This window comes from Haemaphysalis longicornis, unplaced genomic scaffold, assembly GCF_048455015.1.
Source record: "Haemaphysalis longicornis isolate Haplotype H1 unplaced genomic scaffold, Haemaphysalis longicornis Haplotype H1 scaffold_6, whole genome shotgun sequence".
In the NCBI taxonomy this organism is placed as follows: Eukaryota; Metazoa; Arthropoda; class Arachnida; order Ixodida; family Ixodidae; genus Haemaphysalis; species Haemaphysalis longicornis.
Window position 1 is genome coordinate 143,816,619 of NW_027526407.1, and position 24,762 is coordinate 143,841,380.

At 48.8% G+C, this 24,762-nt stretch overlaps 2 protein-coding genes across 4 annotated transcripts in view; one reads left to right on the forward strand and one right to left on the reverse strand.

Moving 5' to 3' along the window:
• LOC144141173 (putative diacylglycerol O-acyltransferase Mb3761c) overlaps window positions 1-24,762 on the reverse strand; it is a 396,293-nt gene that overhangs the window by 9,828 nt on the left and 361,703 nt on the right. For 2 of the 3 annotated variants that reach the window (XM_077672728.1, XM_077672729.1), the window contains 2 exons: window positions 5,008-5,373; window positions 2,331-2,561 (listed from right to left, as the gene is read on the reverse strand). In XM_077672728.1, the coding sequence (XP_077528854.1) occupies window positions 2,355-2,561; window positions 5,008-5,373 (573 nt within the window). In that variant the 3' untranslated portion in view covers window positions 2,331-2,354. The remainder of the gene's footprint in view (window positions 1-2,330; window positions 2,562-5,007; window positions 5,374-24,762) is intronic. The other variant, XM_077672730.1, reaches the window with a different exon arrangement.
• LOC144141678 (uncharacterized) lies at window positions 17,882-18,800 on the forward strand. Its single transcript, XM_077673205.1, is given in 2 exon segments — window positions 17,882-18,484; window positions 18,486-18,800. Coding segments are annotated over 2 exon segments (918 nt in total).

Here is a 24,762-nt window from a genome sequence, read left to right on the forward strand (position 1 = left end):
GCTTTACGGGCCGCTCAAAAAGCTTTCACATGCCTGTCGAAGCTTGTTTGAGAAGCCTCCGTGGGAGGGAATTATCCTTTATTATACGTCCATCCTTCCTTCCTTTTCCTCCAGCGCAATATCGCCATCCCAAGCCAATTACCATTACTTCTCTTTCCCCCTTCTCTCCCCTACTCTTTCCGCTCATCACTTGGACTGCACTTGCCCTCGCAGCTTCACCGTTTTCTTTGTAGTCCTCCAGTCTTCGCCCCCTCCATCTGCACTCTTTTGCCACAGTAAACGTCTTCCTCTCCCGTATGTGCCTTCATCGCTCCCAATGTGCCTACACCCCTTCCCGCTGTATACTTCTCTTTCTGCACTTCCCCACCAATTCCAAGCGGTCCAGTAACCCGCATGTGAGCAGGATCACCGGTAACTCTTTCGGCTCATTCAAGTGACAGACAGACAGACAGACAGACAGACAGACAGACAGACAGACAGACAGACAGACAGACAGACGGACGGACGGACGGACGGACGGACGGACGGACGGACAGAAAGACCAAACTTTTCACTTAGGCGTAGCTCAAAGAAGCCTATCATCTTTAAAAGCAGGTGCTCTCCTGGCTTGTTCGTATCTTCTGCGCAGGCCGCAGACCATGAACAAGATTGATTAGCAACGCTCCTGCACAAGCCATGACGCCGGCCGTTGTTCTCGAATCGGTGTATTGAGCGTCAAAAAGGAGTTGCCGCGAATTTGTTGTTGGTCTAGAACCCAAGTAGTCCGCGGGGAATCAGGCTCACGTCGGAAATTTAAGCTCACACGGCGCTATTCCTTCTCCGACAGGGGCTGTTCACTGAAGCAAGCAGCAGCAGCAGCAGTGTCGAGAATTCAATGGCCTTGACAACGAAGGCTCCACACTACCCACTGCACTCGTGTACCTCGCATCCTGTATCGAACTCCAAACAGGCGCGCACGAGCGCCCCGACTGTTGCTTGAAGATATAAATAACAAGTTCGACTTCGACGTTTGAGCGCCTGGTCGATTTTTGAAATATCGATTTTCACTTTCCGCCACTGTTTCGGAGGTCCCTACGGCGCCGAGCAAAGACAGGGATCGTCGAAGTAGCAAAGCGTGAGGCGAGACGTGAAAGGGTTTACGAAGACGAAATACAGGTTTAGTTCATTTTTTAATAAACACTGCTTCGTCCCGATACCCTTTATAGCCATTTTATTGCAAGCTGCAAACAAATAACCGAAACATTCAGAAAAACGTCACCTCACGTCGCTTCAGCATCACCCATAGTTCATCTAATCTTGTCCTGTCACCACGTAGCAATGTGCCTTCTCGATTATGATTCCTGACTTCCCGACAAGTGTTCCGGAGCTCAATTTTCCCGCGTATTCCTATAGGACTTCCGGTCCGAAGGCCGTCCTCGGACCGCCCGCGGACTGTCCAGGACTGGTAAATCGAGGATTCCCGAAATGCCACAGTAGCGGCTCCGCAGTTACTGGGACATTTTTTTTTACCTGAACTGGTCCAGATTAGTGCAGTGTCGTGCAGACCAGTGCAGAATGCTACTGGGTATATCAATTAGTAAACAAAAATGAATATATGCTGCACTGCTTGCACCAGTGCAGGCAGTTCAGGTAAAAAAAATGCCTCTACTTTATGGCGATTTCTCTATGACGTCACAGACTGTCATTTGTGCGGACTCTAGTTCCGCTTGATAGTGTCACTTAAATGCCAACGTGCAGTTAACACGCGGACACCTACGCTATTAGTGCGACTCCTCGATTTACCAGTCCTGAACGGTCCGCGGGCAGTTGGAGGACTGCGTTCGGACTAGAAGCCCCGTAGGATCCTATACGTGGAAAAATCGAGTGCCAGATCGCATCTAGGGCAGTGCGCGGACGATTCGGGACTGATCATCGAGGAGACCCAGTGCTGGACAGCAATACGTCACTCCTGCCCATGTGGCGCATAATTTGAAACGTCTTTCAATATGCGTTGCATTTTTTTTTTGTTAAAAAACGTCTTTTGTGGCTTGAATGGAGCTGAGGGAGTTACTCAAGAATAGATGTTTCAAAATGAAACAAGTCGTTTCTTCCCTTCATGGCCCCTTTAAGTGTCTTAGGCGGCACTTCTACGTCATTCCTGCCTTTATTACTTCACTGTAGCGAGAAATTTGAACATTTTTTCAAGGCGTGTTGCTTTTTTTTTCCCCTTAAGAATTTTTTCGTATCTGGGAAGGAGCTGAATGAGGTGCCCAAGGATAGACCTTCTTTCAAAGCGAACGAAGTTGTGCTTCGTCTTGACGGCCCCTTCATTAAATGTTAAGCGTGCTTACGCGACACTGCGCGCTCTCCTTTGGTCAGTCGTCCCGTATGGTGACGCCTAGGAATGACTTGGCCTCGGGCGTGCCGGGGCTGGGGTCTGCCGACCGGAACACGGGCGAGGACCCCGTGGTCAGCGGCCGCGTCGTCGACACCACGGCCTGCAGGCTGGCGCGACGCACCGTCGCCGAGAGGGCGCGACGTCGGGTTGGGCGGCGTAGCCCGCCGTCGAGGTCGTCCTCGTCCTGCGCCCAGAAACAAAAATGGCTCAGGTTCAGCACTGTTAAACGTCGTTATCCCGAGGGAAAGGTCTGTCTGGATCGATTTTGTGAAGACAATGGACACAGCGTTGCACGAAAGTTAGGTTTTATTGCAAATATCATGGTATGTCTTTTTTTATTCCTTGAAAGCTGACGAAGGTCTTGATTTGATTGTAAGGGTTAAAGCTCCGACGCAACGCAGGCGATGAGGCGCGCCGTAGTGGAGGGCTCCGGATTAATTTTGACCACCTGGGGATCTTTAACGTGCGCCGAAATCTCGTACACACGGACGTTTTTGCTTTTCGCCTCCATCAGAAAAAGCGGCCGCCGCGGCCGGGAATCGAACCCGCGACCTCGTGCTCAGCAGCGCAACGCCTTAGCCACTGAGCCACCGCGGCGGGTACGAAGGTCTTACGGTCCCTGAAGTGCATTTCCTTGAAATTTCGCAGTCTGCTGTCTAGCTGTATCTACTGGACGACTTGATTCAGTTTGCCGTTTGCACTGACGTACACGCACAGACGCCCCAACCGCCGCGCCATACATGGCGAGCACTGAGCGGCCAAGCGCCGGCGAAGAAGCCGGTAAACCCTCACCTAGTCATGTGATACCGCAGCAGCGAGGCTCCGAGAGAGCGCAGCTGCGACGTCGCCTCTCTCCAGGGGATCACGTGGCGTGATGGTACACCCGACACACTTGCGCTCCCGGGGCTCAAGGCCATTGCGACAGTATGAATGACCGTGGCGTAGTAGAGCTCTCGCTCGAAATAGTGGCACCAAACAGCCGCAGCGTGTGTTGTCTGGATTTCAGGCATATAGGGCGCTGACTGGTCATTGAAAGCGATTGACTATGAGCGAATCACATCAACTGTTGTACAATTTGTGGTGCAAGGATGTCCGATACTAGCCTGCAAGTTTATCTCAACAGGCAAGTACAGTACACATGGCGTATACTACTACGGAAGTGCACGTGTCCTGCTTGCACTTTTGATATAGACGAAGAACTTTCATGGCAGTTCTGCACCTCTCGACAGGAGTGCTAGCAGCGCGCCCGGGCGAACGCTACACGCGCCTTCCAGGATATCTGTAAGGCGCGTTGGCGCCTTAGAATGTGGTATGGGCTGGTAGGGCTGGCAATTTCCCTTGACACAAGACTCCTACTGCACACACCCCGCATTCAAAGCAGGGCTCTCAACTATGGGAACACTGCACCACGCACGTTTGTTCGCCCATATTCTGCGATACCACAGTTTTGTCACGGCATCGAGATAAAACCACTCGAGAGCTGATAGAAGCATTTCACCTTAAAAGGTCAGGAGATAGATGTGTTAGTGCCCCGTCAATTTTTATAACTGACAAAGAATATTTTGATCTGTGCAACTCATTGCGAACGTAGCGGGTTTTTGATTTCTTATGGTCTCGCTGTTTTAATGCCCTTACCCTTCGATTGTCGCTTGTACACTCGTAGGTAATTAATTCCCGTAAGAAGTGACTTTCATGGTTTTATCTTGGGCGAGATGAACGCACCACGTGAGATGTTGAAAGTATATATTTGTGTTTCTTTTCAGTAAACAAATAGTTGCGAGTTAGCGCCGGGTCGTCTATGTTTTTTCTACTTTCGTCCCTGTTTTGTGAGCGCTTCCACTTTCAAGATGAACAGCTACCAGTTAGCCCAATTGTCCGTTCTATTGCTAGGATATCTTCCACACCAGTCTCTTCCCTAATCCACGCAGCTGGTCCCGTGTTCCTAAGTGTGACCCGTCGCAATCTTCCTTCGATACCCCGTTGGGATTATTTCAATTTCCTTTCAAATTACACAGTAAGAACCGTACTGAGTGTCGTGCACGCACAGTATTCGCCTTCTAATGTTCGAGATGATCGATTTTCGAGGTGTCTACAATTTTTTTCATTCTTCCGTTCTGTGTCCTGCAGTTGGTACCAGAGCGCATTTTTCTTTTCTGTGCCCATTTATCTGTGCACAAGCTGCGCGTTTTTATGTATATGTATGCGTATGTGTATACATAGACAAATTTACTTTTATTGATGTTTTTATCTATTACTTGGAGTTCTTTATGAACATTTTTGTTGTAACGTTTGCGTTTTTTCACCCACCTCTTTTGCCCCGCTTTGTTTTTGTGGATGCTGTATTATCTTTTTTATTTTTACTTGTTTCCCATTTTGGATAGCGATTGCCCTGTTCCAATTTTTAGATTGAGAGGTGTACGCGGATGTATTTTCACGTGAAGTTTTTTTTTTTTTTTCTTTTTTGCTGACGACCCAAGAGTGATGGCAGAGTGTGTAGATGACGGAGTACCTCTCAGGCCGTCCCTACCATTACTCCCAGTATACCCTCGTTTAGACGAGAAACGAAGGTTTTTCAAATCAAATAAGCATAAGAACACTCCTGAAATGCTCCGTGCTAAGACTGTGCTCACGTTCAAATCTACCTCGACGTCCAGCAGCACGTTGTCGGCGGCGGCGGCAAGCGATTTCCGCCGTCGCAGGCCCATGAGGAGCTCGGAGAACTCCTCCTGGAGTTCGCCCAGGCGGGCTTCCAGCCGGTCACGCTCTTCCTCGTCCGGCGTCGTCGCCATGGCGGGGGTAGAGGGAGACCGGAGCCCCTCGCCACGGCCCTCGGGTCTCTCTCTCGGCTCCGGCGTGGGAGTTAACCGCAAGGACTCGTCCGCGGCCACACCTCCGTCGCTTGTGGGCGTCGCCGCCAGATGGCGAGAACGGAGGGCGTCCAGGGCTTGCCGCACTTGGTGCAGTTCTTCCTGGACGCACTGCAGCTTTTCCTGGAGCTGTGGGAAAAAGGAGGAGAGGTAGGGATGGTAAGACTCACAACAGAGCCGAACGTACGGAAACGGCTTTTTCAGTGCCTATCGACATTTTTAATTTCTTCGTCCTGGGAGCAACCATTTTACCAGTGGGCTGTGCTAGCGGATCTACGATTGGCGCGGTCGGCATATGATCCAACTGCTCATGCTCACCATATCCCAGAGCATGACCTGACCGTAATAAACATTAACGTATGAGATGGTCTATAAGACCAAATAAAATAAAAGTTGGGAAACGACCAGCGGAAAAAAAGAGACGGAAACATGACGGAAATATAGACAACAGACACTCTGGACTAGCAACTCGCATATGCTTGAAAAAACAATACAGCCTGCGAACAACTCACTGGCAACGTGAGTGCAATAAAGCACACATCTTTTGATAACTATGGTAACGTTTTGCCTACTCTTCTTTTTTTCCCTTTTAGCTTCAGCTGAGCCTTGTAGGAAGACGATCTCTATCACTGAGGGATAAAAAAGGAACACTAATGCAGCTTCTTTCCTGCTTTTAACCCACGTGGAAAGCTTCTTAAGCGTCTCCCTTCACGTATATTGTAGGTTGTAGCGTTTTTCTTTCAAGGACATGTCAGTTGGTAGTCGAGTGTGTGTGTAGCTTCGTATAGTTCCACGGCGCCGTCGGCCTAGTTGTAACCGAGCGAACGAAGAGGACCCCGAAGATAGGCGAGATACAGTAAGCAGAAACGCGGTGGAGGAAAGTAGGCGAAAGTGGGAGGGGGAGGGATGTATGCCGAGGCCGCGCGATACGTGCTCGGCACGCGCTGCGAGATAACGCCACAGTAGTGTGTGCTGTCGTGCGTTCGTTAATGACACGATGACTTCCTGAGACGCAGCAGCTATGCGCCGTTAGGGAGACGACTGCAGTTTGTGCCGCGCTCAAATTTCGCATTAAGGAGTCTCGTAACCATCAGCCATTTTTTCGGTGTTTTTTTCCCCAACCTTTAATCTGAACCAACTGGTGGAGCAAACAACACTACAAAAATATTTACAAAGCACGGAAATCTCCAAAACCTCCGCTCGATTAAGGCAAGAATGTAAATTAACATCCTGTTCAATCGAAATATGTAACGTCGTATGCCTGCAGGAATCGTTTTGCTTGCTTCCGTTAGTTCACGAAACTAGGGAATTATGACGACAATTTATCAGCCGTCATACATCTGAAAAGTTCAGTTTCCTGAAATATTTTGAAGGTAGAAGTATTGCAACAGTATTGGCCGAAGAATTTGTAGAGGGCACACCAGTACCTAGTACGGAACAGGATGACGACATTGCGGAAACGCAATCATTGTTACCGCATCTCACAAGCAAAGGCCCACAATCCCGGTCCTCATATATTTCTACTGACTCTACTCAGAGGCGAGGTAAAATCTCGGTACTTCTCGCGAACCGCGCGATCCCCATTCCGTTCCTTGTGACATTGCTCGCGTCAGTTAACGGTGGAATGCAGATCCACTGTTGCAACACATTACTATGTCCTTCATTATCGTCATGATTTGCAGTTGCCTTGTCCACTGTTTCATTGTGTTGTTGCATTGCTTTACTTCAGTGCTATGTTTCTCTTCCCCCCCTTTTTTTTGAAAAATGTAAGTCATGTAATCCCGCTTTATTCATTGTTGTATGTGGGTGATGTTAGGCTTGATTGCCTTTTCTTGTTCTTTTTTTTCTGTTTATTGTCTGTACCACTCCAGCTTGGGCTTCATGCCTGCAGTATGTTGTAAATAAATAAATAAAATAAATACACTATCATCACCAGCACCCCCACCATCATCATCGCCACCACCACATCATCATCATCATCATCTGCGACAGGAAAAAAAGAGGTCATTTGCTGAACTGCCCCCTCTCCGTAAAGAAAGAAGGCGCTGCCTGTCGGAAGCTGAAGCTACTCAACGGGGTTAGCTTCAAGTTACTATCGTTCCACTCAAGGAACCGTATTCCCGCATGAATAACTTTATACCTTGCGCGCATGGCACCACAGACCATCAACTACTACCTTTATTAGTCGTAGCTTAGTCTACTGCCTGACTGGGTATCCCTTGGTAACAGCTTCAAATAGACCACGGAGTGTTCCTGTACTTAAATGTCGTAAGCGTGCGGCGAGTTTTTCGCCGCTTGAGCCCGACGATGCGATACGACAGTTTTCTCGCGGAAACGCGCGTAGAAACACATTTTCTCAAGGTTGAAAAAAAACTTTACCGTCCCTACCTAAAGTAAGTTAATTGAGAGAAGCGCGAAAATTTTTTTACCTAACAATGCGTCAAAAGTGCGTCAGAAGCTTCGCTAAAAGTGCGTCCCCCAAGTGCACCCAATGCACTCCCAAACCTACAAAGACCCAAATCGCAAACGAAGAATGAACCCATGCGACGATTTTCTCTCGCACTAAGAGAGCGCACCTACGAACGATCTAAATGTATACCGATACGTGGTGTGTGAGGTAAAGGTTTGCAATTGCACTTCTCCTTCATGGTCGATACGCGTTCTACTGCCGTATCTAGAAGCGTCCCTTTTTCGCATTTTTCAAGTAACCGCTTTAGCACAATCGAAGCCCGGTTTCCCACACGCCCCGTGTGTCCAGAGATCAGATCAGAGCCTTTCAGTCGACCAAGTGGTCTACGGTTTTAAAGCTTTCGCTTTAAAAAAATTGGCCGCGTATCTGCTCCTTCCTCTGCGAACCTCATCGAAAGACAAGTCTTCTGCCGCCCATGCAACGCAACACGCTCCTTTCTCCTCCTCCCCTCAGGCTCTTCCCTTTCCGTCTCGCCATGTTTATCCAATAGCGATTGTCTCAACTCAATTTAATTTTCGCGCTCTTGCCACACTCGCGCGCCATCTGGTGAAGCAGCACGCAGGTTCGCTTATTTTCGACGCGTTTCTTGTAATTTGCTGTCCTACAAATCAATATGACCAGTACTCCTAATGAAAAGGACGTTGCTTCTGTCGGCTATGTACTGACACCTTGCCTCAAGCACACCCGAGTTCCCGTGTCGCTACATAAAGTAAACATTTATGTTCCATGCCAGTGGTTTCAGTGGTGTGGAACGTTCTTGCTTTTACGAGTATGCACTTGTTGCCGAACAAACTTGTCTTTTGGCCAGTCGGTTTAGCCGAGTGACCACCAGACAGACGGGCAGGTAGACGCACCAAAGTTCTCGGCTTTAGGTAGGTTATCGTCTTCGAATAATCGGCAGCTAATATTCCCCGAGGAAGTCACGATGTTGTCGCCGCCGGCCGCGCTGCGCGCTCCGTGCGGCTACAATCTGCGGTTGTATCAGTGCGCCTGTCAGTATACCCCCCGCACGCTTTCGCGCGAGAAAACGCTTCATGTTATTCACGCTTCAGACTAACGGCAGCTGTCACGCTGTGTGGCGTAGTTGGTCGCAGTAAGGCCTCGGAACACTTCGCCCGGCAAGCCAGCTACGCGTCTCCGAGGCAGTGCGACAAATAGCCCTTTTAAAACAAATTTCTTATACCCGTCGCACACGGCAAATTTAATTTTATTCTCATAAAATGTCATTCGTTAGACTTAATGCCATTTTCTCGACGCGCTGCTACACGGCCAAAATTAATGTCATTTCCAAATGATGACAGTTGCCATGGGTAAGAAGTTGCGTAGAGAAAATATTTTTGTAAGCGTTTCAATATTTGCGAAAACTCAGCGAAAACAGCTTAAACACATTTACCGCACTTTTGAACGCACTTTCGCCACAGTTGCAGCAACTTATTGAACACGATTAAACACCATCAGCCAGAGCCAAGTCAAGCTTGGTAGCGAGGATAGCCTGGTAGCGAGACTAGCAGTTTTCTTTTCTACAACTCTAGTCGCCTTGTTTCTAATGAATAATGACATGACTAAAAAATGATACGCATGTAAAAATATCAAATTGCTACAGACGCTTTAGTAACCTGTTTTGAATGGGAATTCCCACCGAGTCTCTGGTGTCGAGATAATACATTTGCTTGCAGAACGCAGTCGAATAGGTTTCGCAAACTCATTCGCTCCCTAATGTAATTTTTATCGAATGTCATTACATTTTCTCGTGTGGCAGCAAACAAATCTCATTTTGAACGAATGGCATTAGATATGAATTACTCTAAATTTGGCGTGTGGTATTATTTAGCTGGGCGAAGGCACAATTTGGCGGTCCCGTGTACAGAGAAAACTCCTCTCGCGCAAGGCTATGCGTATGCGCGAAAACAAGCAAGTTGGAGAGGATTTAGAAGAAAAAGAGGCAAGCTGGGTTTATCGCCTGCGCCTTGTTCACAGAAATGAGGATAGCCGGTTTATTTCCAGCGGAGAAGGGTTGTGCCGCGCTCGCAGAAACAGGCTAGCAGACGACGGCTGTACTGGAGGGGTGTGTATGAACACGCGAACAATGTTCGCTCACTTCGCTGCTTAGTCAAACCTTTCTGCTAGTAATCATTCATGAAGTGTATGCCTAATCGTTAGAAAAGACAACAAAAAAGGGTACGAAAGATATATACACACAATGGAAACACCGCAAACACGCAAGGTGTAATGAAAAAGAGTTTAACCCGCCGCGGTGGCTCAGTGGCTAAGGCGTTGCGCTGCTGAGCACGAGGTCGCGGGTTCGATTCCCGGCCGCGGCGGCCGCTTTTCTGATGGAGGCGAAAAGCAAAAACGCCCGTGTGTTCGAGATTTCGGCGCACGTTAAAGATCCCCAGGTGGTCAAAATTAATCCGGAGCCCTCCACTACGGCGCGCCTCATCGCCTGCGTTGCGTCGGCGCGTTAAACCCTACAATCAATCAATCAAAGAGTTTAGGAACCACAATGAGCAACGCACATCGATGCGTCAATGCCCGCTGCACCTCAATTGCAATACTATTGTTTCGTAATATTATTGTGTTAGCTATAGCGAGGATAACATACTATTCGTACCGCAGTGTCTGCTACATGTTTGTTGTAGTATTACTGTGTTTCGTGTATGTATGATAGAGAGTGAAAACGCTGTATAGCACATGAATATATTGTCAATCGCTGAAACAGTTGCCTAGACAAGGGGCAAGGACCTCTCCAAAGATGCTGTACTGCAGCTTTTTTTTCTTGCCCTAGTACTCTTCTAAGAACAGAAGGCTGAATAACAGTTGATTGATTGATTGGTTGGTTGGTTGATTGATTGATTGATTGATTGATTGATTGATTGATTGATTGATTGATTGATTGATTGATTGATTGATTGATTGATTGATTGATTGATTGATTGATTGATTGATTGATTGATTGATTGATTGATTGATTGATTGATTGATTGATTGATTGATTGATTGATTGATTGATTGATTGATTGATTGATTGATTGATTGATTGATTGATTGATTGATTGATTGATTGATTGATTGATTGATTGATTGATTGATTGATTGATTGAATGGCTGACTGACTGATTGATTGGTTAAAACGGCGGTATAGCACTGTTACAGCCGTGTTGGTTAGCCATCCGTATGGAGTGCATGGGCGCATTTTTGTAATCTTTAGGCCACGGGTTAACACCACCGGTGCTGCACCTTCCATTTTGTCAGGGCTCCAGGTGCGAAGCTTCCCAGCAGCGTACGCATTTCATTTAGAGGTTATCTTTGATAAGCCAGCACCAGCGTTTCTCTCCACGGTGCGCGGCAGCCCCTTTTTGTGCAGTTATCTGTCTATCTCCAATGCATTTTTTGTAACCAAGATACAATGATTTTAACTAACTTGAACCGGTGGAAGGTGTTTTTTTTCTGCTAATTAAGAAATTGCCGTTCATGTCCATGATGCACCAATATTTTGCCTGAATTGTGCCCCTCGTTTGCCTTCCCTGTTACAATTCCGGCTTGTGTGAACTTGTCCCATAATGCGCTGTATTTGACGATAGTTCTTCTGTCCCTTGGCCCTTTTGTAACGATACGGCCTCTACTAGCTTCAAGCGGCTTCCAAAAAGCAGAGCGGAAAAAAAATCGTCTGCAAAAAAACCTCCAAAGATCGATCACCAAGTGCTTGGCAAAGAAAATATCTGCGGCGTGCAGCGAAGTACTGCCAAATAACGTTTGGTTATTCGTTTTTCTTTTACTTCCGAGGAGCGGTAGTTGTTATGACAATACCTTTTTCTCCTTCCCTCGTAAGCGCGAGACCAGCAACAGCCCTCGGATGAAGGACCACGTTGGAATTACGGCTCCAAGTTCACACTCTCTGCGCCTCCTCTTTGAATAGGAGGACGTCGTCGGCTTCGTAGAAGTGACGTCGCGGCTGATGGCGCCACGATGCAGCATTCCACGGGAGGAAAGGAAAAGAAGCGGCGAGGAGGGAACGCGCAGGCAGCAAAACCAAAGAAAGAAAAAAAAGAAAAGACAAGGCGGCGGCGAAGGAAATGGAATTGCGTAAGGAAAGGAAAAAGAAAATGGAGAGAGGGGAAAGGCAGGAAGGAAAGAAGAAAGAAAAGGAGTCTAACTAAGACGTGCATCTACAAGCGACTAGCACTACTAGGCAATGCATAATGAATAGGGAAGCGGCCATACAAAGCACAAAATGATGTCGTCGTAGTCGTCGATGTTACTGTCGTGGGCAGGGTTCTTTTTTCCCGCCGTTGCAATTAGGAGGTTCTTTCATCTCAAAGGCGAGCGTAGAATTAGGCGCGCCGAAATAGCGCGTAGCTTCGAGAGGGACAGTCGGGAAGGCCGAACGTTCCGGAGGCCCGTAGAATACGAAGTGTATATAGTGCACTTAGGGCTCATTGTCGTAGCAAGGGCGCCGGGTGATTTGCATAAGAAATTAACTCGTTAGGACATCCTTCATCACGTCGAAATGACCTTCATCTTTATTAGTGAAAACATGCTAAGCGTGATTATTGCGTACTTCGATAGATAGGGTGGGGGAGAGCTTGGCAAGAGCTGCTGATACCCGCTTTGATTCGTCGGTGTGCTGTTAATTTGATAGTATTCTCTTAGGAGCTCGTTCTTTGTAAAGCTACGGATATGCAAATAGAGTTATAATTAGGCGAAGTTGAAACTAAGCAAACGTGACTAACAAAGCAAACGTCTGTTGTCAGAGGAGCCGTTTCGTGTCGTTAATATTCAATAGGGGAATTATTCGGCAAGCCTCTCACGTTTACGACATTAGACGTAATGAACATAACTTTTTGTTCGGTTTCAGACGAAGTTGGAGATATGCGTGAAAATAACGGAACAGCACGCGGTATCGGTCTGCCTCCGTGACCAACAACGCATATGATTGAACCGTCCTTTTCCGCTCCTCTTCGGTTACAGGGTTTACGTCTTCAACAAGACGTTTTTCGGCAACTACCCCTGATAATGTCTCCCGGGCGTTGAAGAACCGCTGAACTTACGTCATCATCATCATCATCATCATCATCATCATCATCATCATCATCATCATCATCGTCGTCGTCATCATAATCAGCCTATCTAGATCAACTGCATGAAGGAGGCCTCTCCCACTGAACTCGACCCGCTCCTGTCCTGCGATGCCTGAGTTTATTCTCCGTCCCCGGCGTCGTTGATAACTATGATTAACAAAACATGTTTTGCACCGCAGCAGTCGTGTGTGAAAGAACTTCCGATGAGCGCCGAGCCACCTTTCTCTATACTGATTGACTTAGATATGTAATACGGTAGACTCCCGTTAAAACGAACTCGGTTAGGACGAACACTATGGCTAAGACGAACAACTTTTTCGCTGTCTTGTAACGTCCACAATGCAAACGACCTCCGCTTAAGACGAATTTCGGGTAATACGAACACATTTTACGCTCCCTTCGGGTCAGTCTTAACGGGAGTGTGCTGTAGTTGCCGCTGAGACTTGATTTCAGGCAAACAACAGACCCTGAGGACACCTAAGCAGTTCCTACTAGCACTTCTTTCGTAAACTGACTTGCATACCACCGGGAGGGTGTCCATAACGAGCCGCTATAAAGCATACCGTGTTGTTTTTTTACTTCCAAACCTGAAAGCTAAACGACACCGACATACGTTAAATAGTAAAATTAACTATTACCCGCAGATCGAAGGCGGCCCAAAATACCAGTTTGACAAATCCACTTTTATTTTTTTTAAATATGCCTTTTGGTGTACTTTTATAAACAGAAGACGCCGTAAAGACGAATGCATGAAGTTTTAAGATCGCGAAACGTGCAGCTGCCTGGACGAGAGCCGTCCGCGCTCAAACTTGAGTCATTGTCATTTCTGCTAGCTTGAAGGAAATTCGATCTGAGCAGCCGATTCGACGGCAATCTATACTCCGAGTCATTGTAACGTCCTGGCGATTACCGTGTTTGCACGATTCCAACGCGCTTCTTTTTAAAAAAGAAAATAGGCGTTCAAAAATAACTGCGCGTTACAAGCGCACTCAAAACTCTAAGAACTTGAAAACCAAAATCGCTACTTCTAAACCGAAACGAAGCGATTTAATGAATGATGGAAGCATCGTTTAAACGCAGTTGAATCACTCTGGCAATGCGAAGGCAAGATAACCGTTGGTCATTAAGGGTAACAGAGTGGATACCTAAGAAGGCAAGTGTGGCAGGGGGCGGCAAAAAGTTAGATGGGCAGATGAGATCAAGAAGTTTGCGGGGATAAAGTGGTTGCTCTTAGCACAGGACGGGGATTATTGGAGATCCATGGGAGAGGCCTTTGCCCTGCAGAGGGCGTAGATGGGCTGATCATGCTTCTGCTGATGGCGCTTATGATGATGAATCACTCTGACGGAAACTGAAGAGAAACGGGTAGCGTACTGTGCATAAGGCGTCCCGGAGTCATGCGTTCGCGATTATAAAAAAACAGTGGCCACCCGCCCGATTTTTTACCAATATCACGGGAGCATCGACCGTTCCGTCGATCAGCGCCGTATGATGGGGTGATACGACAAACTCGGCGAGAGTAACCGCATGCGCATTAAGCGAGGACCGCTGCTGCCGCCGTCTGCTAGGCTGTTCCAATAGCAGACAGTCACCCCGTACTGCTGTTACCACTGGGTTTCACTTGCCCTTTCGCACCGTTAACGGCGGGTTGGAGGGCAGTGTGATAAGCGAATAAAAAAACGGGGGTGGCTGTCTTTTCTTAAAACAGCCTAGCAGAAGACGACAGCAGCGGCCTTTGCTTAATGCGCATACGGTTACTCTCGCCGAGTTGGTCGTATCGCTCCATCATACGGCGCTGATCGACGGAACGGTCGACGCTCCCATGATATTGGTAAAAAATTGGGCGGGTGGCCATGTTATTAAGAGCAAAGCTTCATAGAAAGGCTTTTGATTTCCATAGCGTGTGCAAATTATTATTCAATTACATGTTTTGTGTGATTTCGAGGCGTCTGTTAATGACATTATTTCGTGTCCGCTGTAGAATCAGCGCCAAGCTTTCTTAGTGGTGTTCGGGTGTTGAATTCAACTACGCGTTACAATCGGGGCGCGTTACAATCGTGCAAATACGGTATACACTGTTTAGCTGCGGCGCAAATCGTTCGAAACAGTTCCCACAGCAGCCGTTTTTAGGATTGGACGATTGAGTCTCAGCACAAAACCGCAAGTGATACACAAGCGTGTGCGACCGTTTAGCGCAAGTTCAAGATCTATGGAGAGGTGGTCTAACTACATTCGTCAAGGGCCGTGCCCTGCAGTGCGTTCCATTGGAGATGTGCTTCTTCAGCCCGGTTGTTGGACAACCATGACGACCACGCAGAAGCCTCACCCTTTCGAAATACGGCCTCATCTGGATAACACTCGTGCACGTTTTAACGCACCCTTCAAGTAAAAAGTAATAAAAGCGAGTAAGACCAGGTTAAAATTGTAGCAGCTTCAACTAGTGGTGCAAGGCTGGAGAAACAGCAAAGCTGGTGGCCCCTCGCTCTTCATCGGAGACACGCTTGTTGCATCATCATCAGCAGCAGCAGCCCGCTAGGTCCACGGCAGGACATCTCACTAGTTACTTTCCTGCAATTTGTGATGCCGTAACGCCAAACAACACACGCGATTTGGTGGTGCTGACGAAAACGAAGCAAATACAACAAAAGTTTGCGGTACTCCGCTTCAAATTAACGGCGAACGAAATTCCAAGAAATACTAGGCCACACTTCGGGAACGAACGTGAAGTAAACGTGCTCTTTTTATGAGCTCAAGGGCGGCAAAAGGTCACCGCTTCTTTTCATTTCTCATCGACGAAAGGCGGAGATGATAAAAACGGAACACGCACTTTCAACGCTCACGCTGTCGCTTCCTCCAGTATTTACTAGTATATTTGTGGAAGTAAATCCTTCAGCAAATGAGAACTTTGTTTCGCCCCAATCTCAGGAGTACAAATGGTCCGACGATCGAACCTGCGACGTCATCGGCAGGAGATCCCACCACGGCCGTCCTTTCTGGGAGTCGGTACGCATTGGAAGCAGCAGAATCGAATTCGCCCGCAGCTTTTTGGCGGAGAACAAATACATCCAACCAAAAAAGTACCAACAAAAGACGAGGCACAAATGAACACACCAGCACCGACAGTATTTCAAATTGCCCCCAAAACTCCGCTTCCAGGGCTCGTTAGGGGAAGCGCTTTTCAACGCCGCCAAAGCCGAACTTAAAAATGGCAGTTACGTGACGGTAAAAACAAGATCGATTTACTGCGCTAGAACCCACCGCCGCCGCGATCTGGTTCGGCTTCGCCGCGGTGCTTTGGACACCACTGATGTCTAGCGATCATCGATCTGAGTTGGGGCTCTCCATTAAAGCGTGGCTTAGGCCCCACAAAAGTTGGAAGCTCGCCGCCGAAGCGTAAAGACTGGGACGAACGTAGGCGGGAAATAAGGGCACACTGAGATAACTGCAACTAAGAACACAAAGAAACCAGTTTTTCGTCCCCGCTATTGAAGTCAGTACCATCGGTTTCGATCGATAACACAACCAAAGGAGGGCCCGCAATGGCAATTCTTATCAGAACAAACAAATTTCAACACATTTCAATCTGTCTGGTCGTTAAAAAGTTGCAGTAACGCGGCATCATGGGGTAGCTTTAGCAGCCTACCTGTTATTACGTCTATTATAGATCACCTCGTATTGGGTACTACAACTCATACCGCAAGTTGACGAACGGTTCACTTGTCAAATCACAATGCGGTTCCGTTCGACTCACAATAAATCAGAGAAAATGTGGTACCCTTCAGCTAAAGTAGGCCGACGCCGTCTGTATAGTCATTGCCTAACGCGTGAGCGAAAAATGGCCGAACAGCCACTCTCCTGCTGCTCTCTCCTACCCTTTCCCACTCCGTAGCCTTCCTGCGTGCTTTCATGTCTAGTGTGCCTCGATGCCAGCGCCACCGTACAGGGTGGAGACGTCCCGCGCCGCCGCAATTGGGTCAACGTGCTAAACGCGTTGTTCTTTTCACTTCCCAGGAGACCCAGCAATGCGAAACCGATAAGATGCTTCAATCTTCGCCAGTAAACCGCGTGGCGGCGATAATTTTAACGCGGTTTTGATACAATGACTTGCTTCGGCGGCGAGCGCATGACCCAAAATGGCGGCGCCAGCGTATACGTGTCTTGACCAAGCAGGTTAAAAAAACTCAACCCTGTACGGCACACGCGTGAATCAAGGAATTCTATTCATTTCCGCCAGCCAGCGCCGCTTCTCGGAAACTATGCAAAATTGTTCATAGTTTGTCTAGCGTTCTCCAGGCGGCGCTCCTACGAGCAAGCGAAAGCTACTACAAGCCATTAGCACAGGGATAGAAAAGAAGGCGATACCGGACACGTGGCATACCAGCAGGATGAGCTTAATCTATAAGGGCAAAGGAGACAAGACTAAACCGAGCTCGTACAGACCAGTCACCGTCACGTCCGTGCTATACAGGTTAGGAATGCAGGCAGTGAAATTTGAACTGGAACAGTGGGTAGAAGAAAATAGAGTGCTAAGGGAACTTCAAAATAGGTTTGGAAAGGACAGAAGACTAGATGACAGCCTATTTGTAGTAAGCCAATGCATAGAGGTAGCGCAGATGCAAAATCGACCTTTCTGGTTAGCCTTTCTAGACATCAAAGCGGCGTATCCCAACGTAGACAGGGAGCAGATCTATGGAAGATCCTGGAGAACGAGGGAGTGAGGGAAGAATTTATTAACTTACTCAGGTAACTATACCGGGAGAACCAGATGCAAAAAGTGCGGGAGGGGGTAGCGTACAATAGGCCGGTATACACTTACAAGGGTTTGAAACAGGGATGTCTTCTTTCTCCACTGCTGTTCATGATCGACATACCGGTTTTAGAAAGGAAGCCAGAGGGCCGTAGGCTGGGATTCGATTTATCATACATTAAAAACGGACAGGTGGTGGAACAGTGAATTCCAGGATTGATGTATGCAGACGACATATTGTTGATGGCAGATGATCGGATAGGTATGCAGGGCCTGATGGATATATGCGGAGAGAAAGCGACGCACCTTGAGCTATCCCTTAGCAGAGAAAAATCACGTATCATGGTATCAGTTAAACATGTAGAAATACCACGGGTAAACGACTATAAATATTTAGGAGTATGGCTTAACGACGGCGCAGATTACACGTATGTGCATGAGGCCCACCTTAAAGCAAAAGGAAGACAGAACGCGGCTATAATGAAACATAGAGCACTATGGGGCTACACCAAATACGAGGTGGTAAGGGGAGTCTGGAAGGGGGTCATGGTACCAGGATTGACTTTCGGAAATTCGGTTATATGCATGAGGTCAGAGACCCAAGCGGACCTGGATGTAAATCCGAGGGCGGTAGGCAGGCTGGCCCTAGGGGCCCATAGCAAGACTGCGAATGAAGCGGTACAGGGGGATATGGGCTGGTCTTCCTTTGAGGCAAGGGAGGCGCAGAGCAAGATAAAATTTGAGAGACTACGTGACATGGCGGAGCAAAAATTGGCAGCGAGAGTGTTTAGGTACGTGTATATGAAGATCATGGACACGAAGTGGAGACGGACGACCAGACAGCTGACCAAGCGGTACGGAAACTCGGTAGGGGAAGGTGGGGTATACACAACATTTAAAAAACAGGTAAAAGCCGCAGAGACTACGAATTGGGCACAGAGAACGGAAGTGAACAAAAAAAAAAAACCGGGAGACTTATAGAACAGAAAAACTAGAAATCAGGAAGAAAGGTTTCTATGGCAATACCCGAGGCAGTGCACTGCTTTTCGAAGCATGGGCGGGGTGTCTGAGAACACGGACATACAAGGCTAACTACAGGAAACAGGACGAAACTTGTGTATGTTGCTGCAGGGATCGGGAAACCGTGGAGCATATTGTCATAGACTGCACAGATATAAGGCCGCCGCGAGACGATGGGAAAGTGACGTTGACGGAGGCTTTGGGATTTGGTGTGAGGGGTAGCCTCAACTTCAGGCCCTAGAGGTGACGAAGAGACGGCTGGAGTGGTGGTAGGGAAGGGAAGTGAAGTGAAGGGTGGTAAGGAAGGGAAGGGAAGTAGGGAAGGGAGGGCGACGTAGGAAGAGTAATATGCCGAATCAAAATTTAGAATACAAGGGGGGAATGGTAAACAGGTGTGAAAGGGCAGGAAGGGGGGGGGGGGGCGAGCGATGGGAGTTTAATACCGGACAGGAGTAGTGAAGGGCAGGAAAAATAAGTAGAATAACACACGCAAGTCGGCTGGTTGCAACCGACGTCCCAATACAAACGGATGGCCTCTAATCATCATCATCATTATTATTATCACCATCATCGTTTATCGCAATGTCTGTCTGTCTCGGTCTGCCGCTGATAACACGGCCTGCGCCACGGCGGACGCAAAAACACTTGTGGTGCAGAAGGCTGATGCTGGCTTTGCGCGCGTACCTACTTGGATCACGGGCCCCGAAATTTTTCTGAGTGGGGCATCCCCCATCTGTCCCCTCTGCGTTTCGGCCTTGTTTTGTCCACGCTGTTCGCACTCCGCATCGGTACACAGTTTTAAAATCGAGGACTGTACTGTACCAGCGCCTTCACAGCGTGGCTGGACCCTCAACTGCTTATAATTTTGTTTTCTATCTTCTCCTGAAATTTACAAGCACGTGATATTTTTTTGGAAAGTAATGGTAGAAGTGAGCGCTTAAACAGAAAATGTGCACGCCATTTTTTCTTCACTAAATCCTCCAGTGAGAAATATATCGATAAAACAATGGCTCTACCATCCGAAAATATCGTTTCTATGCTTGCTATTTGTCTACCAGACAGTTAATATTGTTACGTGGCGGCAGATGACATGGACCATGTAGCGATGAAGCGATGTATTTACATAATGGTTAAAGAACTATTTACATAATGCCAAAACGGAGCCCGGCCTGGCAGCGCGGCGCACACAGCTCTTCTTCGTCGTCACCATCCTTGGTGGTGGGCCATGGCGCCACGGGGATTGTCCGCCACGTCCCGTGACATCACCCCGCCGGACGAAGACGACCGTCCCGGTCGACGCCGACGCCCGTTGGCGAATGAATGCCGATGAGTGTGCGATGAGAAATGCAGACGAATCGCTTGCCGCCACGAATGACGATGATGGTGTTGATGGATGCCTGGCCCAGCAACAGCAATGGCTTCAGCCGCGACGAAGCGCCAAAGGTCCTAAGGCCACGTCGGACGGAAGACCGCGGGAATCCATCTTCGGCTTGTATGGGCACGGCTCATCTCGGCTTGTCGTCACTTGGGTCTTTCGGGCTGGGGGCACGACGCGGGGGACATCGTCGTGTGGTGGTCTCTGCTGGGCTGGGGCTGCCCGGCGCGGCTTCGATATCCCTGGCAGCAAATACCGATGTGATGCGATGCTGGGACCAGGATGTGGATGACGAACCCGCACGCTCCACCAAATGTTATGTGGCGGCAGATGACATGGACCATGTAGCGATTAAGCGATGTATTTACATAATGGTTAAAGAACTATTTACATAATGCCAAAACGGAGCCCGGCCTGGCAGCGCGGCGCACACAGCTCTTCTTCGTCGTCACCATCCTTGGTGGTGGGCCATGGCACCACGGGGATTGTCCGCCACGTCCCGTGACATCATGTTCTTACACTATTTCAGTTCTGCCTACGTCAATCATATTACGGAAAATGCAACAGGTTTGAAGCGAGCGACACGTTACACGAGACCCCAGTGCGCCCCAGAACTAGCGCCCCGTCACGGCTAAGATGTGAGCGAAACCGCTTTTGAAACCTAACATGCAAGCTGACAGACACACGTCGTAGAAGTGGGTGCAGCGTTCGCGACTCGCGAGCAGTGACGTAAGGCGGGAGGTCCTCCGGCGCGCGCCAAATAGCGGATGAGTGCCTGAACTAAGCGTCCCTACTGTTGGCATTGGAAAGCGGGCGACGCGTTAGGCAATGTTTATACAGGCGGCATTGAGCAGGCAAATTACACTCAAAGCTCGGGCAGTAGTTAAAGCACAAATACATTTTTACGACCTCGCCTCAAACAAGATCTCACCGCTGAGCTACGTGCACGCTAACCTCAGTGCTGCTGGTTGAATACCGTGGAGCTTACGCCAACCTCAACCCACACCTTACATTAAGGGCGCGCGATAGAGAAAGAGGCAAAGATAGAACCACTTTATTTTACAAGTGGGATTTAAGGGGGAGGGATGGCCGGCGACCGCAAGGTCCCGTGAGGTTAGAGTTTCCTGAACCGCCAGGTTCGAGCTCCCCAAGGCCTGTTCCCAGTGGTGGGGCGTAGTGTAGGAGGAAAATGGATCGTGTGGGCACTCACGGAGCGAATGAAAGTGGGTATCACGTTGGTGGCAACGAGGGCACTGTGGTGTTGGAAACTTGTGCGGGTGCGCGTGTGCGAGCGTGGTTCTATGGGGGAAACAGTGAGTTTGTAGGATGCGCCATATGTTGGAGGCAGCGTGCCTTAGCGACGGGTGCGGTGGGGGATAGTGTCTGCGGAGGAGACGGTAGTTCTGGGTGACTTCTCGATATGTTAGAAGTGCATACCAAGAAGCCGTCGGGACACCGTTGTTAGGCGGAAAAGAGGGGTCTGCTCGGGCGGTCAGTGCTCGAGCTTGATGGTGGGCCGCCTCATTATCGCCTATGCCGGTGTGGGGCAGGGTCCACAGCAGCGACACGGGTGGGTGGGGGGCTTCTTCCGCAAGATTTGCAGTGCCACTTTAGAGATGGTGCCCTTGGCAAAGTTGCGAAGTGCTTGTTGGGAATTGGTGAGAATTTTTATGGGGATGGGGGTTTGTGTGAGGGCAAGGGTCACTGCCGATTCCTCCGCTGTCACCAGGGAGTTAGTGACGATGGTTATTAAGCAATTGGTTGGTGCATCCGCGAGTGAGGTAAGCACTACTGCAGCAAAGGCTTCCTTGGAGTGGTACTGTGCTGCGTCCACGTACAGCGTGCGCTCCGAGAGTGGGTAGTTTGTGTTGTGGTGTTGAGTTCTAGCTTGTCGTCTGACCGAATGGAAGGTTGGGTACACGTTTCGAGGAATTGGCCTGATCGTGATAAGTTGACGTAGGTCGTTTAGGATGACCTGAGGTGGGTCGAGAGGTACTGGTGGGTTGAGGTCAAGCCGCTGGAGGATCATTCGTCCCGGGAGGAATTGTGACAGTCTGTTTATTTGAGCTGTTCTGTGGGCCTCGACAAGTTCGTCAACGGTGTTATGGACACCGAGGGCGAGTATTCTTGGTCTGGGCGTGAGGGGGGGTCGGGGGGGGGGGGGGGGGCGGCCAGTAGCAGCGCGGCTCTGTAGGGTTTGCGGAGTAGCGCATACAAGTCGTTTTTGTTCGCATTCGGTAGATTCGCGTATGGTAGATGGTAGCAGAAACGGGTTAATATGAAGCTTTGCACAAGTCTGAGGCGTTCCATTTCTGATATTCCGTGGTATCTGTTTGCTATTCGGTTTCTGTAGCATGTGATTTCGAAGGGCGCGTTGTGTGAGGGTTGTGCTTCTATTTGCCTGAATCGTAAGGCCTAAGATGCGTAAGTTACTTACATGCGGAATGGGGTGATTATTAATTGCTATATGGATGTTGTGTTTGGCGGAGGATTTTGTTCGCGGAGGGTGTAGGATTGAGAGTTCGGATTTGTGCACCGAGCATGTGAGACCAGCTTGCTGTGTTAAGTCGGGGGCGCAGATAAGTGCCCTGTAGAATGCCTGGCGACATTAGATTCCTGCTGGGGCCCACAACATGCAATGAGAAAAATAAGCACGCAACAACAATGAAAGCAAAAAATAATGACAGTTTAGCATGCTGACCGACACACTGCGTGCTCTCCACGTAGGGAGAGATAGAGAGACAAAAAACTTCATTTCAGGCGAGGCTCAGTCCTAGCGAGTGTCCATTAAGAGGGTAAGGCGCGCCAAGTAATCTTGAACCCTAGTGGTAGTGAAGAGCTGTAGCGCGGGTGAGGAGTTCTTTGTCACCTCCGGGCAGGTGTAGTTGGAGGGTTGGATAAACGGAGCGGGAGTAAAAAGGGACATTCCCAAACAGCGTGTGGCCTGGTATGTCGAGCGCCACATGCTGGGCAGTGTGGGCTTGGAGATAATATGGGACAGCAAGAGAAGACGCTATTGTTAATTAACTCCTTTTTCTTACCACGTGCGGAGTACCCAATGGCGTGGGTCGCGTTTGTCTGTCAAACACTATAAAGCCACACCTTTCTCAAGGGGCTGCAGTGCTAGTACAGACACACAATGTGTTAATAAATAAAAATTTCCAAAGACAAAGATCTGGATCCAAGCAAGGCGTCGCACGTGCCCAGCTACAATTCTGCAAACCGGTTGTGCAGAATGGTGGCTGTTTCTAAAATCACAGCGACACGGTGACGGCGCACATTATACAAGCTAACAAAGGCAACAGATCATCTAGTGCATCACTCAGCAGAAGCGAAAGACCCAGACGTCAACGCGCGCGTGGGTTTCGAAATAAATTGCGGCTAACGTCCGACATCGTATGCTTTTCTTCCCGTAGTTTGTTAGTCGTTGCTGCAGCAGTTAATAAGCACATCAATGGGTGTAGTTTCAGTCTGCCCTCAACTCCTTGTGTTCCTTCGACTCGACTGAGTGCAGGATGTCACAATGCTTTTACATGCAAAAATCTATTTCAAGGATCTCCTAGACTGGAGGATCGAGGGGAAGAGGGATAGTACCGTGATTTTGCGGACTTACTAGGGTAAGTCCGCAAAATCACGGAGACGACTCGTCTCACGTTCAAAATAAAGCACTCATTGCGCCGCGCGAAAAAACAACCGGCTGCGGCCATAACGCGCAGGGGCAAGTCCCGCTGTCATTGTTAGGTTGTGCCTGAGTATAAAGCAACTGTAGTAAGCCTTCGCGGTGGACTCGAAACAAAACGAGCGTTCCACTGTGACCCTCTCCCAACCTTACAACTACGTCGTCAACAAAAAGGGGATTATTTTATGGCTTAAAGTGCCGCAGTTGCTGATGCGCTGACAGTCGCCTGGGGCATTTGCCGCGCCGCGGAGGTTGCTTTCTCAGCAGAGGTCGGCCGAGTTTCGTCACAGTCCTTTAATAAGAAGCGCCAAAGGACTCAGCTTTAATTCAATGCCGATGAGAGTAAACTGATCTGGCTTACTGCGATGATAAGACGCTATTGCTGATCGTGCGGTTGACGTCTTCACAGCGCACATTCAAGGTGCAGCAGCAGGATTAGCAACGGTGGCGGCATCGTATTATGTACATCGGATACATCATACACAGAATCGAGACAGACATTTATATCGCTGCGATAGAGTCTGCGCGAACGCAGTTTCTGTCGCGTCGAAGCTGTGTTGGCTGCGTTAGGAAGTTGCAGCGAAGTCGCCGCCACAGCACGGGTGGACCCACAAGTGGTTGCGCCTTCGAGTGGAGCATGCAAACCCGCTATCCGCACAGCGATTGGGAGCGAGGTATTGTGGTATACATGTTTCCTCGGAAATTGCTCCTGATAAGCGTCCGAGGGACCTTTCCTACAAGTGGTTCGCTCGTATCAGTCGCCGCAGATGGTAGATGCGCCAGGCGCGCACGGTTTCAGGCATTCGGCGGTCGCTGCTAAGGCGCTCAGTGACCTGTCACCCAATTAACGGAATTGAGAAGCGCACTAAAGGGGCCCTGCAACACTTCTCTCATTTTTGTTCTAAATACTAAATGCTTTCAAAACGTACTCAACCAACACATCTAGTGCTTAGATTAAGGGGTCGCTAAGTGCCTGAACCAAAACTTACTGCTTTATGTCGGTCAGATAACTTGATTGATTGAGTTCAACGCGCCGACGCGACGCCGACGATGAGGCGCACAGCAGTGGAGGGCTCGTGATTAATTCTAACCACCTGGGGATCTTTAACGTACATACGGGCGTTGTTGATTTCGCCTCCATCAGAAAAG